This window comes from Phaethon aethereus (genome assembly GCF_964289735.1).
Source record: "Phaethon aethereus genome assembly, chromosome: 14".
NCBI classification, from domain to species: domain Eukaryota; kingdom Metazoa; phylum Chordata; class Aves; order Phaethontiformes; family Phaethontidae; genus Phaethon; species Phaethon aethereus.
The window spans coordinates 4727917-4746988 of NC_138590.1; the positions used below are offsets into that span (position 1 = coordinate 4727917).

The 19072-nt window shown below is 44.0% G+C and overlaps 1 protein-coding gene across 1 annotated transcript in view; it reads left to right on the plus strand.

The window, feature by feature from the left end:
* SLIT3 (slit guidance ligand 3) overlaps positions 1-19072 on the plus strand; it is a gene marked incomplete at its 5' end in the record, with an annotated part of 526167 nt that overhangs the window by 497076 nt on the left and 10019 nt on the right. Inside the window, 2 exons of the mRNA XM_082006257.1 lie at positions 2606-2846; positions 5260-5390. Of these exons, the coding sequence (XP_081862383.1) occupies positions 2606-2846; positions 5260-5390 (372 nt within the window). The remainder of the gene's footprint in view (positions 1-2605; positions 2847-5259; positions 5391-19072) is intronic.

The following is a 19072-nucleotide window of genomic DNA, read 5'->3' on the forward strand; positions in this document are numbered from 1 at the left end:
AAGATGAGGGGTCCCTGTCAGCCAGCGCTCCGGTAGCGATGGGGTGGCTGGCTGTGAAATATCGCTCCGTCCCCATGGTGAACAAAGGAAGTTTAGGGCAACGCAATGAGAAAACTGTTGCAATGCAATTTATCCTGGAAAGCACCCCGAGGTGGTTCTGGCAGAGGAGGAGAGATCTGTGTGTTAGCGTACACGAGCACAGCCAAGCCCGAGTGCCGGCGGGCGCAGTGCCTGCGGGGCGTGCTCGCGGGGCAGCGGCCAGCGCAGCCCTGCGCTTCAGGCTCTGGAGATCCCCAGCAGCGTTTTTGGCCCTCCTCGTGCTCATTCCTATGGAACAGATTTTTGTTTGCCATACCCACGTCACCACGTACAAGGCCAATATACAGATTTGGGCAAAGTTAGGAAGCTGGTTAGGGTATTCCATGCTGTATAGCGGCTGTGGGGAAAGGAGAGCTTTTCGGGCTTTCTCCCAGGTGCAAATCCCAAATGTTTGCATCTTTCAAGGCATTCTTCAAGTTTGCCTTTTGCACAAGTAGTGATGTAAGCCCCTGTGCCTCTTTTCTCAGACATGGTAGAAAAGCAGAGCACCTCCATTGCTTTTGATGCAGTTCAGGATTTAGCCCATCCACCTTTTGCTGTGAATTTCTCTCTCACGTTTCCCAGAGCCAAAGTGTGTGTTGGGAGAACGGGGGCAGGAGGAGGTTTGGGCTCTCGTTCCACACAGCGCTAGAGATAGAGCCGTGGTACTCTGTACAAAACTTCACACAAGCAAATGTAAAAAGGAAAGCAGTCATCTCCATTTCTTTCTGTTATGGAGGCAGCGGGTTCTGGTCTCTGTGGCTAGGCAAAGACTGGTCTTGCATATGTTATGGTGGTTTTATTTGCTGTTCTTGCATGTCTTGTACTATTCTTGTACTATTCACTGCAGGGTAATGGCTTGGGTTTCTCTTCTAATTGTATCTAGGAAAGTTGCCTAGAAATCCACTGAGTTTCCAAGGCTCACCTGCTTTACTGGAGAGGAGTGAGGTTTTGGGGGTTTTTTTGCTTTGTTTTTGTAAGACTGTTCTTATTCTACAAAGTGCTCCTTGAATGGCAGGAAATCCTTAGTGGGACAAGTGGGATTTCTCTGTTCCAGGACTAGGCCGATGGCTTATTCACTGCACGAATGGGTCTGCCACAAGCCTCTCCTGGAAAGCCCTCTGCCCCCGTGCTGACGATCGCTGTGTGGCCCAGGGAGACGGTGCAGGAGCCTGAGCCCACAGCCCTGGCCACAGCTATCCCCACGGCATTCCCCGCGGCACAGCCTGACGCTCGCTCCCTACTCATCAGCTACCAATTTTTCATCGTTTTACTGTCTGCGCATTTTCAAGCAGTCACTTAATGCGAAAAGTTTATGTTCTCTCATCAGTGCGGAAAGGGTTTGCTGGGTTTGGACAGTGGTTGGTAGGAGAAATTTGGGGTATAGGTGCAGGGACATACCATGTGCAGCCAGCCAGCCAAGGAGCCTGGCCGGTCCCTTAGCAGTACCGACTGATTCCGCAGGCCCCGTGGGTGTACTTGGGCAGAGGTTTTTCATTTACTCCTCATGGTTTAGTCTGACACGTGACATCACTGTGAAAGATGACCGCAGCTTTTTGCACTTCCTCCCTTTTCCCTGCTCCTTCTACGCCGGCGTCGGTATTTCAGCATAGCTGAAACATTATCCAGCAAATAACCTGTGCGGCGTGCAGCCGTGCTGAACGCAGGACGCCAGCCTGGGGGCTGAGCCATCGCTGCTCCGGGGAGGTGTGGCAGCCTCAGAGGTTCCTACACGTGGGTCCAACCTTAATGATTCTGTCATTCTGTGTTAAGACCAAACCACAGCACTTTCCTCCAGACCTGAATATGATTCGAGTTCACAAGTACACAGATCTGGCATTTGGTTTTCAGCTACCTCTGACTCCGGGAGAGCGTCCCTTCCTTTGCATTTTTGTGATCCGTACCATTGCTGGCCACAAACTCAGCTGAAATAAAGTTGATGATCCCGATGCTGTTAGAAACAACCGATTCAGGGAAGCTGCCCAGCAAATAGTGTGGCATCAGTGCGTTGCTTCTGAGACTTTCTAGCAGTTGCGCATCTGTTGATGGTACACTGTCTGATACACAGTAAAGCAAGTGAGGAAGGTGTAAAAAATACTAACAATAGAGGATTTTCCCCTTGCTTACCACTTACAAAAGCAGAGCTAGACACAAGTCACAAAGTCTAGGACAAGGAAATCTCCAGTTTGGGCCTAAATGGCTCGCAGTTTTTGCTGGGAACCTCCACACGGCACAGCGTGGGATGAAAGCTATTTTAGACAGACTGCTGTACCTTGCAGAGCAAAATAACCAGTGCAAAGTGCAGTACAAACTGCTTTTGGTATTTGAACTGGCTCATTCAGACCCGGCATGGGAATGCCTGCGCGGCACTATGATGTACAGCTTTCACACAGTAAAGCAGGCACATGGTAGCTGAACCTCAGAGTCACTATACTACAGTAGTATAATGTCAGCATCTGAAAATGTTCCCTTCCTTTCAAAAATGGTGATACTTGAGGTCGCTTTTTCTTTCCTTTACTTTCTACAGTGGACTTTTCTGTGAAACTCCTCCACCGATGGTTCTGCTCCAGACGAGCCCTTGTGACAACTACGAGTGCCAGAATGGGGCCCAGTGCATCGTCGCGCACCATGAGCCTGTCTGCCGCTGCCTCGCTGGCTTTGCTGGGCAGAAGTGCGAGAAGCTCATCACGGTCAACTTTGTTGGGAAGGATTCCTATGTGGAGTTGCCATCAGCCAAAATTCGCCCTCAGGCAAACATCTCCCTCCAGGTATGTCATGCCGCGCATGAGTTGCCAGCCCAGTGCTCTTCTAAGCAATAATACATGTACGTGTGCGTATTTTTCCATTCTGAAGGAACGGGGTCTATTGGCCAAGATTCTGACAACGTTAGAGACAACTTGTGAGCCAATTGTCTGCTTTAAAATTACTGAAACGTTAAGGAGCAACTAAGGCGCCATGGCACCTTTGTGGACACATATCCTGCCTCCCGAATCTCACCACTTGTGTTCCCAGGCCAGCAAAGTAACTAGAGACTACTCAACAAACCCTGTCATCTTACCGATGTACAGCATTCTGTCTCATCCTGTAGGAATTAGTGCTTAATATTAGGAGACTTATGAAAAGAGGCTGCTCTAAATGGCATTTCCAGACAATCTTTTGCTTACTCTTTTACTGTGCACATTCAGCACATCACATTCAATCCCAGACTGCAACTGAGATTTTGTTGCAGTCCTGTTGGTACACCTCAATTTGGTTTGAGGTCTAAGGTTCAGAAGGGAATGGAAAATAAATGTCAAAGGTGCCATGCTACTACTGTCATCTTTGTTCTTGTGGATCAAAGGTATTTTGGATACTTAGTCCAATATGATATTTAAGTGATTTGGAAGTTATTTGCATTCACAATCTAGCAGTCATTAAACTGATCTTTTTTTTCCCCTAATATCCCAAAGTAAATGAAGGAATAATTTTTGCTTTATGCGTTTTCTAATAGAGGTGTGTAGAGTACATTTATGACACGACACATCTCTTTCTTAGGCCACCGATTGTTAATCTAGGCTATTTCTATGCTAGATTCACCCTGCAAATGAAGCATAACATTTCAAAAGATGTGAAAAGAAAAATCATCCCTTTATGTTGTTTTGCATTTATTTTCTCCATTTGAAGAGATTGTATTCCACAGTTGAAAATCATACTCTAGACTTACTTGATGGAGTTTGATTGTAATTAAATACCAATGTCAAGACATGGTAAAAGGAACCAATTTCCACATTAGGAATAGATTTTTAAAGTTTATTCTAGTGAGAAAATTTCATAATTAATATTTATCTTTTCTTTAGTAGCTTGACTATACAGTTCATGAAAATTAAGATGATTCATGTCTATTTAAAACTCCAGTTTTTCTTTTACTTAATATCACAAAAGAGATTCTAAATTATGGGCATTCTAAAATGTGTCTTCCCAAAGGCTCCAAATACTAGAGGTCAACTTCAAAGCTGAAAATCTGGACAGTGTCTTCTTAAGTGTACAAAACACATTACGTCAGCCATAGCTTGAAGAATAAAACTGATTATTACAGAAAGCACATGCAGATGACTTTCTCACTTGTTTCCCAGGCTGAATATTATTCTTGCATGCAGTAATTAATCACTAGTGAATTAAATTTAGAATACAAAATGGATTATTAAGAACAGATAGAGGAAATCCTATTAAAAAGTGCTTAAGAAAAAACAATTTTTAAGGGCTAAAAGATAGTATTTAAATACACATGTAAATGCAAACAGATTTTTAAATTTTATGTTTCGTTTTGACATTTAACAGCCATTATTTAAAAAAAAAGGCAGGAAATCTCAAGAAATATGTACTGTGAAAATAACAGGCAGGTTGTATCCAAAAATCCCATTTTGTATCTTCTTGGGTTTTCTTTTTCTTTTTCTTTTTCTTTTTCTTTTTCTTTTTCTTTTTCTTTTTCTTTTTCTTTTCTTCTATAGGCATATTTGAGAACTGGAGACTGGGAAAGTGGAGTCCTGTTTTTTTGATTCGGTGTTCAAGATTTTTTTTTTTTCCTTGATGTACATCACAGCTGAAGGGACAAGGGCTACTCTATTCTTCCTGACTCTCTGAAGGTCCCATTTGAACTCAGCATGACTTGCTAATAATCCGGATTGAGTGAATAACTCACAGTTATGCTAGATCTGAGGGGCACATCCTTCTTTCCTTCTTTGTGTTCATAGAAGGTCTGTGAACAGATCAGCACCTGCTGAAATTTATTTGCTTGTAATTGTGACACACTCCTCCTACTTGGCAGTAGGAGTTGATTTTCTAAACCTCCACTTCAAGCTGGGGTAGTAGCTGAGAAATAAACTCATGCGTTGCCAGAAATACAGCAACAGTCTATTGACAGGGATCAAATAAATTTCAGCTTTCACCTCCTGAAAACTAGTTCTCACTTGAAACAAAGGAGCCATCCCTTAGCGGGAGGCTGACCTGTTCGTGTACGAGCCCACTCAATCTCACCAAGACCTTTTTGTGTTTCATGGCTCTTGCTCTTGTGTTGCTTATATATATTTTTTTTATTAAATCGTATTTGAATTGCATATATGATTTTGGTATGATTTTTAATATAGGTTTATTTCTTTTTTAATCATTCTCAAGCAACCTTACCTGGTTATTAATGTTTCACAGGTAGCAACGGACAAGGACAATGGCATCTTATTATACAAAGGAGACAATGATCCTTTGGCTCTGGAGTTGTACCAAGGACACGTGAGGCTCATCTATGACACACTGAATTCTCCACCTACCACAGTATACAGGTAAACAGCTAAGCTGTACTGATATAGTTGATTTCCAATAAAGATGCAGAGGTAGGATTTTTCTAAGAAATGTGCATGGGAGAAGAACCTTTTATTTTACTTCATTATATCTCTTTCATGTACGTAATTAGATAAGAAAATGAGAATAAAGGCTTAGCGAGAGGCTGCATGGTTAAAAATTGGCATTTATTGGCAATACCAGTGATACTGTGTCCTACTGTGATTGCACAAAAATGTTGTGTTTTCTCATCTATTGTAAAGATTTAGTTTCTGGTGAATGTTGTCCTTGAAATAGTGCCAAATAATCAATTTCTTTGATGTTGACATTTAGCATTGATTTACTGTACCAAGACAGAACAGTGCCTGTGCAACTGCAGGGTTAGCCTGTGTCAAATAGGAGGAGAAGGGCTGAATATCACGCCTCTACAGGGTGAATGTTTTTAGAGTAACTCTTACCTGTATCAGTAGTAACTACATAAACCATGAAAAAGCACAAATTACAAAGGTAGGGCAATTTGACCTTCAGACACTTCGGGGGGTACCAAATCCACAGTTTTTATTGATCAGTCACGAGAAAGAAAAGCAAATGTGTAAGTGAAACCCATGCAGAGGTGTTTCCCTGGGAGAGAGAGATGTGCTGCTCATGTCTTCCACTGTTCCTTTAGCAGCCCCCTCCCTGGCTTAACTCCCTTCTCATTATTTTTAAGCCCTGTTGCTCCAGTTTGTTCTGTGCAAACATGCAGTTGTGAACACATGGAGCCCTGTCAGGTTCGGTGCAGTTTCATGGTATTGTGTACACAGAACAGCTGGATTTCCCAGCCGACCTCACTCTTTTTAAGGAAGAGCATCCTATGAGAGCAAGCGAAGGGATGCCACCAAGCATCACGAGCCAGGACAGGCCTTGTAATTTTCTGGAAGGTTTTCTCAGCACTTGGTAAACCTTGAGTGTTCCAGGAGCATGGCAGCTGGACAGAGCTTTCTTTAAGGGCATGATGACTTGTTTAAGAAAATGAGAAAATTCTTTCTGTATAAAAGCCAATTGGATAATACCAATGCAGGGATGCCACTGGGAAGAGCAATGGCTTGTCCATCCCCTGTAGGAATGAAAAAAGTAGTTTGTTAGTGATTTTCACCAGCTGGATAGGTGTGAAAAATTTCTCTGTGTGTGGCTGCTAATCCTAATTGATTTCATGTTAGAGCAAAGCTGAAGTTGTTAAACAGTTTTACGCCACTAATTAGAACACAGGGAAAAGCTCATTATGTGTGGGCAGCACAAGGGGTGACGGATTGGTGTGGATGCTTTCTCTCTGTTGTCACGGGCAGAGCAGTGTGGTGACAGGAGCTGTTGCCACCATCACAACACCACTCCATGGATCTGCTGCCTTCTGGCAAAGCTGCCAGAGATGGTGAGCAGCAGTGTCCTCATTATTCCTGCGCCCTTCGTATTGATCAAAGAGGAGGTCTCCAGTCAGACTGACACCTCATTACCATAAGATTAATGGCCTGTTCACTACATTTTGTACTGCGTGATCTGTTGAGATGGGAAAGAAGCTGCTTAATACGATGCCCTTTCTGAAATGTCACTCTAATCTTTTATTAGTTTAAGGAGTGGAGCAAAATGGGATTAGCATGGAGCTTGATGGGAAAAGATAAGGTTGATTGAGAAAAACTGCAGCTAAAGAATGTCAGAAAGGGCCTCTAAATAGATTAAAAGACTTGTTTTCCTTAAGGGCTGAGGAAGGGGTAGGGAACTTGCTTCTCTCCTTACAATCACAGGATTTAAGGGTAGAAGGTGTGAGTGGATCTGGTTTGACCTCCCTATATATCCTGTTTGACTTTCAGCTAAGGCGTAAGCTGTTTGGCTAAGACATGACTTCCAGCTTGGCACTGAGCTTTGACAGGAAAACACCAAATAACGGAAAATCCCACATTTCCTTTAGTAGCTTGGACAATAGTCAATCATTTCCATTATTCGGGTATTGGCCATAATTTCTAAGTTGTGTCGCTAATACTTCCAGATGTTTTCAGAGGCTTTCTCCAGGGACATGAAAGTCTTTTATACATGGTACTGGCTCCCCTGAGTTTATCTGTAGTTTTAATTGTGTTGTCTCCTAACTTGCATTTTGGTGAAATGAATAGCTGATTCAGTGTAACGCATTTTACCAAAACCTTAAGAATTTGGGGAACTCTTTTCTGCAACTTCTACAATTTTTCGTTTTTCATTAAAAATAAGGTTACTAGGAGAACCTGTAGCATTCAAATCTTAGCCTCACCATTGGTAAAACAGTTTGCCTTCTCTATTGCCTGCTCCTTGCTTAGATGCCTCATTTAAATCTCAATCTCAGCAAAAGCGGACTGTTTGCCTTTGAGAAGCTCTGCTGAAAGACTATTAGATTAATTTTCAAGGGCAATATCAGGTGCTGCTGTCCTCCAAAGGCGTCCACTTCTCGGAATAGATGAGCAGTGCTTTGGCTCTTGTTTTTCCTCAGAAGAGTCTGCCAAAAGAGGAGGAGGCCTTAAAATACTGCCCGGTGGGAACTGTGCCAGCTACAGCTGCAGGAAATCTATAACTGACCCGGTCCTGTGTTGTAACTGAGAGGTTTTGCTGGCTATTTCAGGTACTCCCATGATGGGATGTGGGAAGTCACTGGCAAGCCCCATTACCTGTAATTCTTCATCAGAGTCTCCATGATAAGATTTATTAATAGTACTTAAGAACAGTAAAATTAGCAAAGTGCTTGGCTAATACAGGTAATATTCTGTAGGGATAAGATAAAACCTGTTGTCAGACGGGTTTGGAAGCCAGCAGCGAGTAAGGCGTACATGGTAGTTTTCAGTAGTATTCAGCAGAAGGGTGCTGGAAGGATGAAGTGTGTTACATTGCAAAACTCTCCCCAGCCCCTTAGTATACAGCCAGGGTGAAGGTTTGTACCAAACACGTGGCATGTGTGCTCTGAACTTACTGTTGTAGTATGTTCTGCGGGTGGCCTCGCTTTGTAAAACTATTGCAGGAGATTGAGGGCAGGGATGCGTGGCGTAATAGCGGATTGCAGGCACGCCAGGAAAGAGCAATTCATTTTATCTGCTCTGTGAAGGCAGGTTGTCTCTGGCTGTTGGAGTGGACCTGATCCTGTATCTTCGTTGCTCCTTTGAGCAGATTTAGGTAGAACTGCAGTACAAAGTTAGTCTGGAAAAGCCCAGGATTAACTTGCTGTACATTCAGATTTGCTTTACATGTATTCATTCCTATGGTATGTTTGGATAGAAAGGTTAAAGCTTTAACCTTTTCTTTCATTCTAGTCAGATAAAGGTCAGCAAATGTCCAATAGAAAAGACTACCCAAAATGCATTGTCATTTATCATCAAGTTAGAAAGAAACACAAATTAATGCATGAATATGCAATGATTGAACTCGCCTTTTTAAAAGAAAAGCTGACTTATCTGTTATTGGAACTCCTCACTTGTAAGCTGCAGAATAATGGTTTCCTGGACGTCCTAGTAAACATCTTCTAGAATATCCATTTTTGAAGTAAGATTCCTATTTGTTGTTTCTTTTATTCTATTTAGTTATTCTATAGATGCACAAATGGGAACCAAAATCTGTTTCTTGAGTGCTTGACCTGGTTTCTGCAGTGGTGAGAGTTACTCTTCTGTGCCATGACAGTACTTAGTACTGGGCCAACAGTGAGTTCTTGAAATAAAGTGAATCTTTTAGACAGATGCCCTACCTTAATTTAAAGATACCAACTGATGAGGAATGTGCTGCTTGTATTTACCACCATGCACCAGTTGTTAAGAGTTTGAATTAACAAAGTGCATGTAATTCTGTAGGTTCAGCATTCAGCCATTGATACTGGTATCTGTTTGACTGTATTCTAGAGAGAGCACTCCTATTTTCAGTCTTTTTTCCTGCATCTGTTCCTTGAACCAGAGAGAAGACCTTACTTGTAATTTTTTTTTTCTGATAGATTTTATGCTACTACACAGTCATATTGATTTGTATGCTAAATTAATCCTTCCTAATAGAAACGGAAAATAGAAATTTGACACAAACTACTGATGTAATTGCCTCCAGAGTTCCCAGATTGTCATGTTGCATACAGACTGTCATATCTGGTAAAGAGCAGGATGCAGACGTCATTAATGTAAAATCATATGTTTTCATGCAGGCTTCCTGACAGCAGTGAAAAAGGAGGCAGTTAGGAAAACATAAGAATTAATTGTATTTGTCTTTCTGCAGAGCCTACACACGAATTACATTATAATTGCTTTTAAAAGTATTCTTGTATAATCTGTTTTCAAAAATGCTACAACATTAAAAATATTTCTTATAGATTGTATCATGCAGTTCTCATAGTCCGGCTAATTCTTACATAGCATACATGGATGCTCTTGTGGTTAAAGCAAAAGGCCTGAAATAAGGGAACTTAAATTCTTACTGTATCTGCCTCATACGGGATGACTGTGGGATGACAAATTAAATCTGGTTCTCTGTGCACAAAAAGTACAGAAATGCATGAAAACAGAAAAAGTGTTTCAGAAATATGCTGCGGATCTCCGAGGGGTGAAGTTCCTTCTCCCTCCAGGCTGTGGAGCAGCACAAGGCTCTTACCCCGGCAGCATCTGCAAATTCCCCGCGCCATTCCATGTCATTCCATGCCCATGGCAGAGGGGAGCAGCCCGTGTGGCCACCGGCATTTGTTGTCCAACAACAGGTCCCTGGCCATGCCGCTCCAAAGAACCGAACTTCATGGTACTCCAGGATTTTGGTCCTCTACTCAGATTTCATTGACTTTTTCACACTTCTGGTGCTGAGGTTGAACAGTTGCTTTGGTGATGGAAGAACATCCACACCTTCCAAAGATAGGGGAGGTGGGATTTTTGTGTAATCGCCTCTCTTTATCTGCAATTGCTTATCTGCAAAAAAGCCTGGGAGACTTCACCATTAATTCACTGCCTTCTAGGGAGGGATGTGCTGGAGGAGTGAAAGCATTAATTATTCTCAGGATCATTATTAGACCTTGTCAAACCCAGTTTTTACCAAAAGTCTCTTTGCAGAGCTCACTGCATGACTGCTCCTTTCCTTCCTAATACCTTCATAGTCTGCAGCTTGCGCTGTGCCTGTCCCTGGTGGGATTCCTGTCTGATAATTCTGGTTGGTCTCTAAGTAGACTGTTTTTCAGAGATTTCTATGAGACACCACTGAGCTCTTAAAAATTCTGTGTATTTGCAATTCATTTTATTCTCTCTATCACACACACCTATTTTTTCAGGTACTCCTTAGGAACTTTGCATCAAATATAATGAAAGAAACTGGTATTAATCTCTGACCTGCACAGTAAAGGTTGTTAAATTTGAATGTACTTGTATGTCTTGCATGAGCCAAGGCAAAGGACAGATTAATTATTTTTTGCCTTTATAAAAGGCTCTGGTGTATTTGAATGGGACAAAAAAAGACAAGCGTGTGAGTTCTTGTCAAACTACAAACATCGCATTTCCCTAGTTTTTTCTTGGATTTTTGTGTAGTAGGACAGTGAAAATGTAAGGCCAAGACCTTAAAATGTCATCTAACTTTTATCATTAGGTTCAGAATCAAATATTTGCTTTCATTAAATTCAAAAACTTTCTTCTGCTGACATGAAGCTTAAGAAGGGTAAAGTTTTGTCCTTCAGGCTGCCTGAGGACTTAGCAAGCAAAATCTTTTTAAGCTGAATTAATTGTTTTCTTTGTAAATCTCTTCAGTATCTCCTGCAAGAATGACACTTTCTCATCTCTCCTCCCCTCTGCCTAGCTCATTCTCTTCAGTGTAATATCCGAGTACTCAGAAACACTGTGCTGCAGACCCTCAGCTTTATTTCTAACCTTACACAGATGTGTAGGGTGTTTCAGAGTGAGATGTTCTATCAGAAGGCAGCAAAACCTTTTGTGACGTGTATTAGGTACCAGGTACAGGAAGTTAGGAATAGGTCATCCAAAGGCACTTGCCCTGTGGTAGTGACAGAAACAGCAGTTACATTCTCTGAGTCCCAAGTCACCTTCTTCAGGGCCCAAAATCTGGGGCTGTTGGTGGCACTCAGTTGTCCCCTGCCAACAGAGGCCGGGCTGCACCAGTACACATGGGCGCTGTCAGCGTGCCCGGGCTGCTGACTTGCCCAAAGACCCGTGATTGAGGCAGAGGCATGCTTGGCTTTGTCTTCCCCTCAGCACTTGCCATTGAACTTTGGAGAACTTAACGCCACAGTCTGTGAAGGCAATAAACTCAGTAGCTGCTCCTCTGCCACAAAGAGTTCCATGCCATTTTAACTAATTCTTTAAATTAACTTGTGTTATGACCCCTTGAAGTCAAAGCAGAGATGTTATTTGTATCCTTTTGATTAGGAATGTGGCCAGCTACACCATCACTCTCACCTTTATCACTGTTTTTTTTAAAAATCAGAATACTGCTGCAGACCCAAATCAACTTCGAACAGGTAGCAGCAGACAGTCCTACTCCTCCCAAATCACTTCTTAAGCAGACTGTGCTAGCTTTAATGCACAGACAACATATAAGCAAATTGTCAGTATTCTGTGTATTTTGTTAAGCAAATTGATTTGATGTCGTTTTCTAGAACAGAAACCCATAAGCTGGTCTGAAGGGCTGAGACAGTTGGGGTTGTTCAGCCCAGAGAAGAGAAGGCTCCCGGGAGACCTTATTGCAGCCTTCCAGGACTTAAAGGGGGCTTAGAAGAAAGATGGGGACAGACTTTTTAGCAGGGCCTGTAGTGATAGGACAAGGGGTACTGGTTTTAAACTAAAAGAGGGGAGATTTAGACTAGATATAAGACAGAAATTTGTCATGATGAGGGTGGTGAAACACCAGCACAGGTTGCCCAGAGAGGTGGTAGATGCCCTGGAGACATTCCAGGTCAGGCTGGTCAGGGCTCTGAGCAACCTGCTGTAGTTGAAGATGTTCCTGCTCACTGCAGAGGGTTTGGACTAGATGGCCTTTAGAGGTGCCTTGCAACCCAAACTATTCTATGATTCTGTGATTCTAAATGAGAGGTGGTGAGCTAGGGATAGCTCATAATTAAAGTGGGAGGGAACACACCCAAAATGAATCAATGTGTTAAAATACCCTAAGTTCACCCTCTAGTTAGAGTCTTAACTTCACAGCGTACTGGCCCCATGCAGCTCCACTCTCCCCTGACTGTATTGGACGCTTCAGAAGATTATGCGTAAAGATGGAAAGCAAATCCTTCACAGTTACGACATTTTACTTTGCAGTGGAGAGTGCTGGCCGTTCAAAAGTATTTTCAAGAGCATCAAGAAAGATGATGTTTGCTCTTGGAAGCTTGCTGAGCTCTAGAAGTAGCTCAGTGCCTTGCAGGTACTTGCTGGCTTTCATGTTTGAAGTAGTCTTGGGTTTATGTAAAAATGAACGGTGAAGCCAGAAGTGGTTCTTTACAGTGATTTGACTATGACTAAAAATAATATAGCTCTATCATCAAAAGAAAGTTGCTGCTGAAAATGCAGAAACCCACATTATAAATGAAGGTTTTCCCCTGTGTGTTAAAGTCAGTAGCTGGGTTGAGTTTTAGCCAGTTCAGTTCAAGCCTTAAAACTGCCCAGCCAAACCAAAATAACTGTGAAATAAGAACTATTTCCTTCACCCCAGCAGATAGCCTAATTTAGTCATTAGCCAGTCCATGGCCTCACTCTTTCTTCTAGTGGGAGCCTCAGTGAAACCAGGACAGTGGTCCTGGCAACTCCTGACCCCTCATGAATTAGTGCTGATGTTAGTCCACCTTCTGAGCAGTCAGTTTGGTTTCTGCATGTTGGAAACACACTCTTGTGCTGAACTCTGTTTCCTGTAAGTAACTAGGAGAAAGTTGTGCAAGTGTATTTTAAAAGATATTTTCTTGCTATAACACAGGTCGTTAGTCCAGTATTATATTGTCAAAGTTGGTTGATACTGATTACATCAGAGGAAGGTTGAAGTATTCTTGTAATAGACAACAATGGAATAAACCTAACCATAGTCAAAATGACTTTATAAACTTAATGACTGGCTCATGTCTTGAATTGTGAGGTTTTTGCCTTGCAACAAAATGTAGCAAGCTAATATAACATGTTTATTTTTTCTGCCTGCAAATTTCTTGTAAACATGATGACTAACACAAAGTTTAGATGTGCACCATGTGTGATAGATTTATATCCCGTTTATACCAAGCGCCAGGCTCTGGATTCAATCCATGCAGTCCCTGTCAGAAGAAGCGCATGCGGAACTGGCACTCGGGGATGATGGAGGTGCAGCATGGTTCTGTGCACAGTTATTTCAGTGCTTCTTCCCAGTATAGAAATGTGACCCACAGCTCTGCATTTGCCAGCATGCCCCAGTGCTGCTGGAGGAGGTGGGTATGGCAGCTGCTATTCTGGTTGTCAAATAGTGACGGAATTTGTTTATTTTTGTGGAAGTAGAGGCATACAACTGTAGGTATGTTGCCACAGATGAGGTAGCAACAATTTCATTTCCTGATGCTGTATCAGGTTTCTAAATAGAAACAGCTTTTTTTTTTGCTTGGGGCTTAGCTTCCAATTTCAGCTAAAACCTGTCATTCTCTGTCATTCTAATTGAGAATCGCTTTTAATTGTACTCTGTAGTGGCCCTGGTTCCTGCTGCTAAATGGCAGATACCTTCATATTTTCCAGAGCTGAGAAGGGGATATGTGGTATAAAGTATTCCCATAGATGGTGTAAAGTATTCCCTCTGGTGAAATGACTCTATGAAGACACTTGATGGATTTATTCATCAGAAACGAAGATGCGACATCCAGTTGAATGGCAGAGCTGTTTTCAGTAGTGTTTGACACTGGTGCTAAGAAGTGACGCCAAGCACCCTGGTTTGTTCCGAGTCCTGGCGGGGCGGGGGGGCTGTGCCGCTGCACATCCTGGTGTGTGCCCCACAGCTGCGCACGTACAGCACCGCCTCTTCGCTGGGGAGGACGCAGCACTCGGTGCTATCACTGGCCCTGCTGCTGTGCCAGGGCCTGCTTTCCTCTGTGCTGTTTGCAGTGTCATTTTTTTAACGGTAACTGATTTAATGAGTCCTAATAGCATTGCAGAATCTCTGTGTGATTGTTCTTACACTCTGTATTTACTGGGTTTGTTATTTCATACCATGCATGTTACAGTAAAGACGCTGAGATGCAATAGCTCGTTGCACCGCAGTACACTGTGTGCTGTGATGTGCAAACATGTTCTGGTGGCGTAAGGTGGGAAAGCAGTGACACTGTGGTCTGTCATTCAGGAGAGGCCTTGGACTTGAAGAGTTCATTCAAGCTATTTTTACTGCCATTATGCTTGTGTTTAACAAATTCTCAGTTAGCAGAACAAAGGATTCTGCTCTGCAGAGACACGGTGATACTGCCGGAGACCAGCGTAGCTTCGGCTCCCCAGCAGTGGGGTTGGAGGAAGGTGTCGGACCTCTTCCCCATGTCAGGGACGCTGTGAGAATTTATTGCAAACAAGGAGTGTTTACCCTGGCCATGAATCTGAGCCTTTTATGAATAATCTAGGGAAAGGGGTCAGGATTGTGTTAATTGCATGTTGCAGGGGTATAAAAAAGGTCCTTGCTTTTCCCTTAGAAGGTCTGTAATACAATAACTTCCACTGTTGGCAGGGGTGCTGCAGGAATTGAATTATGACTGGAAATTAGATATGCATAGCCTGGCCAAACGATCATTAAGGGAGATATGGTAATCAGCTGCCAGTATTTAAGGGCTGTAAACACCAAGAAGAGAAAGATGGTTTATTTGGGTGGTCTACAGAGTTGTAAGTAGGAGAAAAGGTATAAAACCAAGTGAATGAAAATGGAGGTATCGAGGAAAAAAAAAAATCTTAATGTCGAGTGCTCTCAGGCTAGGAGATCTAACGCTCAAGTCATGTAAAACAGGATTGAACATAACAAAAGAGAGTATATTTTAAGCTGAAAGTGAACTTGAGTGCTTTAATATATCTTTTTCACCTCTTATTTCCCTAGCTTGGTGTTTCATTAGCATTTTTCATACTTTTTTCCTCAACATGTGTTTTTTATTTGGCTTCTGAAGACGATAGTGCTTCAAGTGATGCGTTATTGTAGAGGTAGCACAAACTCTACTCCAATTATGATTTTGCCTTTGTTGCCACAGAGAAGTTTAAATCTATTTTAGGCCAAGGACTGATTATAACTGCAGCTCAGGGCAGGAGGTAACTGAAGCTTGGAAAGGTGAAAAACTATCACCACTGATACCTGAAGTCAGCCTGGCACAGTAGGAGTTTCACAGCTCCCAAATTGCTAACATCTCCATGTGGTTCCCTGCAGCTCACACCTTGTGTTTCTTGATTTTGGTACCTCTTCTCTGGTGCCTGCTCTTCCCATGTGTTGTAAGCTCCTTAAGCTCTTTTGGACATGTATTTCTGGTTATTCCCTTCTGCTTCAAATGTTTTCAAAAATTCCTAAGTTCAGTGGTCCCCATGGCCTTCACTCCCCAGTCGCTTACCACCCCTGTGTTTGCTTTGTTCTGTGCTTCAAATGAGGCATGTCCCCATTAAGACAGAGGTCAGGAAAATCTGGAGACTGTAGCTAATGAATTGATGTCCTCATTTGCATAATTGATGGTTATACATTTCCTCAGCGACATGGTTCACTGTGATACCTAAAGCTATTTTTGTTTTTGACTTCCCTGCCCTGCTGTTCCCTGCTGTCTATACTGAAGGTACATTGTATGTCAGTGAAAAAACTAACCCCAAAGCCCAAATTCTACAAGTTCAAATTGAATGCTTTAATCCTTTAATGCATTTCTGTTCACTGGCGTATTTACAGTGGCTCAGCTCTAAATTTCTCAGGGGTATTAGAGCAAGGGGAGTCAGTGTTTATAACATCTGTGTGTGCTTGGGGCTGGAGTAGAAGGGAAAGAAAATATAGGAGGGAGAAATAGATCAAAAATGAGAGTGGAAATCAGTTCTTTCATATATTCCCTGGGGTTTTCTGTTTAATACACATCCCTTTCCCTTCATTTCTTCATGTTCTGGCCCTCGGCAGAGGCTGTGTCCATGGCCCATGTGCAGCGCCCTGTGCAATGGGGCCGTTGGCTCATCCTGCTGGAATTGCTGTGACGGATGAGGCCAGCTCCCTGAGATAGGAAATTTTAATGATTCTTTTACAGAGCCCTCTCTAGCAGCCCCCCTTCCCTGTAAGGGCAGCTCCGAGCTTCCCACCTGGGCACAGAGGGAACAGAAGATACTGGACCCAGGGCCTTCTCATGAGTCTTGGAAGCTGTGCTCTCCCCACATGCCCAGGTTTTTTGTTGGTTTGGGTTTTTGGGGCCAAATCTGATCAGATGCCACAGCCAGCTCTTACTGAGGGTAACCTTGATGAAAGCAATGTAATGGATTGTGGAAGACATGTAGCCAGGGCTATGAGAAGAGAAAGGTGAGGGGTGCAGCTGGTTGGGGAGCACCAAGTGTGTCCCCTTTGCCGAGGCGGCAGGGCACTGTGGGACGGCAGCTCCCCCCACCAGCACCCAGGCGTCCTGGGGCAGCCAGCTCCAACCGGGATCTGTTCACTGCACCACTGGTTCAGAGAAGTCCTCCTGCCAACCCTCAGCATTTGGCTGTGCATTACTTCCTTTCCCTCAAGATACGTACTTTAAGGGACCAGAAGTGATTATCCTTGGAAGGGAACTGAAAGGGTTTCTCAGCATCAAGTTTGTCGCAAGACTCAAGTGAAGGTCCTGCAGAGCCTGTGAGTACGGTCTATGGAATGTCTGACGAGATGGGCCCTCACCAGGATGCTTATTGCAGTATGAGAAGCAATTCCCGGGTCCTGAAGAGTCTTTTCGTTTTGTATGAAACTGGTCTTTTGGTTCTTTTACTGCTTACTTGTTAGCAAGTTTAATTATGAAATTCCTGAAAATCCTTGCTTACACTTCAAATGTTTACTCTTCAAACATAATTCCTCCCTTTTTTCAACAAGAATATCATGTAGATTACATAATATCCAATAGTGGTGGCCCAGAACACTGCAGTTGGAAGTTGGCTGAAAATTCATTACTGTCTTTTTTTAATAGCTTGGAAAGATCTCAAAAGCTGGGACTTGGTTTGTTAGTGCCCCCGAGAAAAGCCCTTGGCTCAAATCTAGCAGCCCTTTGGCCTCTTCCTCCGGTTCCTTTCCCCTCTCCCCCGCTTTGCTCAGACGTATGATTTTGATTTAGCCGTAAAGCATGAAAACCTTTGCAAAAGGGAAGGAAGAGGTTGGGTCAACGTCAAGTCAGCTGCCAGGTGCGTGACACGGCGAGGTCCGTTTCAGTGAAGAAATGCCGAGCAGCAAGCCGAGACAGGCCGGCTCGGTCAGCGGGAGGGTCCCTCGGACCCGCACCCTGAGCGCGGCGCTCGGCTGGCAGCGGCGCTGCAAGAGCCGCTCCCCGGCCGGGGGAGCGGCCAGGGCGGCGGGAGCCCGGCCCTGCCGGTGCCGCTCCCGGTGCCGCTCCCCGCCGCGGCGCTCCGCCGCCCTCTGCCGCTCGGCGGGTGCCGCGGGGCCGCGCGGGGCGCACCGCTCGCGGCTTTGCGCCGGCCCCGCCGCCGGTGTCGGGGCTGGCAGCCCCTGCCCCGGCCGCGCCGGTAAGCCACGGTGAAGCCGTGCGCACCAGGCGGGTATGGACACGGGGCGGGCCGCTTCGGAAGGAAGAGCTCTGTAAGACCACCTGATCCCCAAGAAGAATTAAATTAAGCTGTTAATAAAACCCTTGCCCAGAGCTGGGTCAGGAAGAGGCCCCTTGAAAAAAAGCCGAGCACAGCAAGTTTGTGCTGCGAGCTGCGTTGTGATGCACTGTTCAGCGTCTGTGGCTTTCTTCCCTTCATCTCCAGCCAAGCCACTGTCTCCAACTGTCTCAGACGATTGCTGAGTCTCCTAAAGGCCCGGCAACATAGGAGGCTGAGGAGAGTTCATGTAGCATTTCTCTCACCACTGGTCTCTCCCCCAGCATTGCCTCCATCTCTCTCAAAATCCAAAGGCATCTTAACATCTTTCTGTCAGCAACAGCAGTAAGTGCTCTAACGCAAGTATCTCCCGATTGGGGATTTTCTGCCATCCTGGCTGTCCACATTCAGCTTTCCTATCATACTTTTGCGTCTTCTCAAAAAGCAAATGAGTGCCTCCCCTGTTTTGACGTTATCTGCCTTACAAAATTGCAGTGTTGGGTGATGGCTGCAACTTACTTTGTTTCTCAAAGTCCTGGCACAGATGATTTAAATTCGGACTTAAAAACTGAACCAGTCAGAACTGAGTAATATTCATTCACATGTACCTACAGATAGGGACCTCTCACTCCCTTTCCAGCAAAAATCCCAGCCCTGGGTATGCTGAAAGGCACGAGCACCACGTGGCGCGGCTGCTTCCATCACCAGGACACACAGACTTTTGTTTGCCTGTTAGTCAAGGCATAATCTGGAAGAAGCACACACTGTGGGGGAGTAGGTGATTAATGCCTGTGAAATCCTGGCCCAGGGAAGAGCCAGCCCTGCCAGACGTGATAACGTTGTCCTCTGATAAATGGTCATAGCATGGCCTTCTTCAGATAACGATGTAGTTTTGTGCGTTAGCTTCAGATATTGATCCCACCAGGGAAGGGTTCCCTGTCATACAGCCATCCGTCCCACCTCCTCAA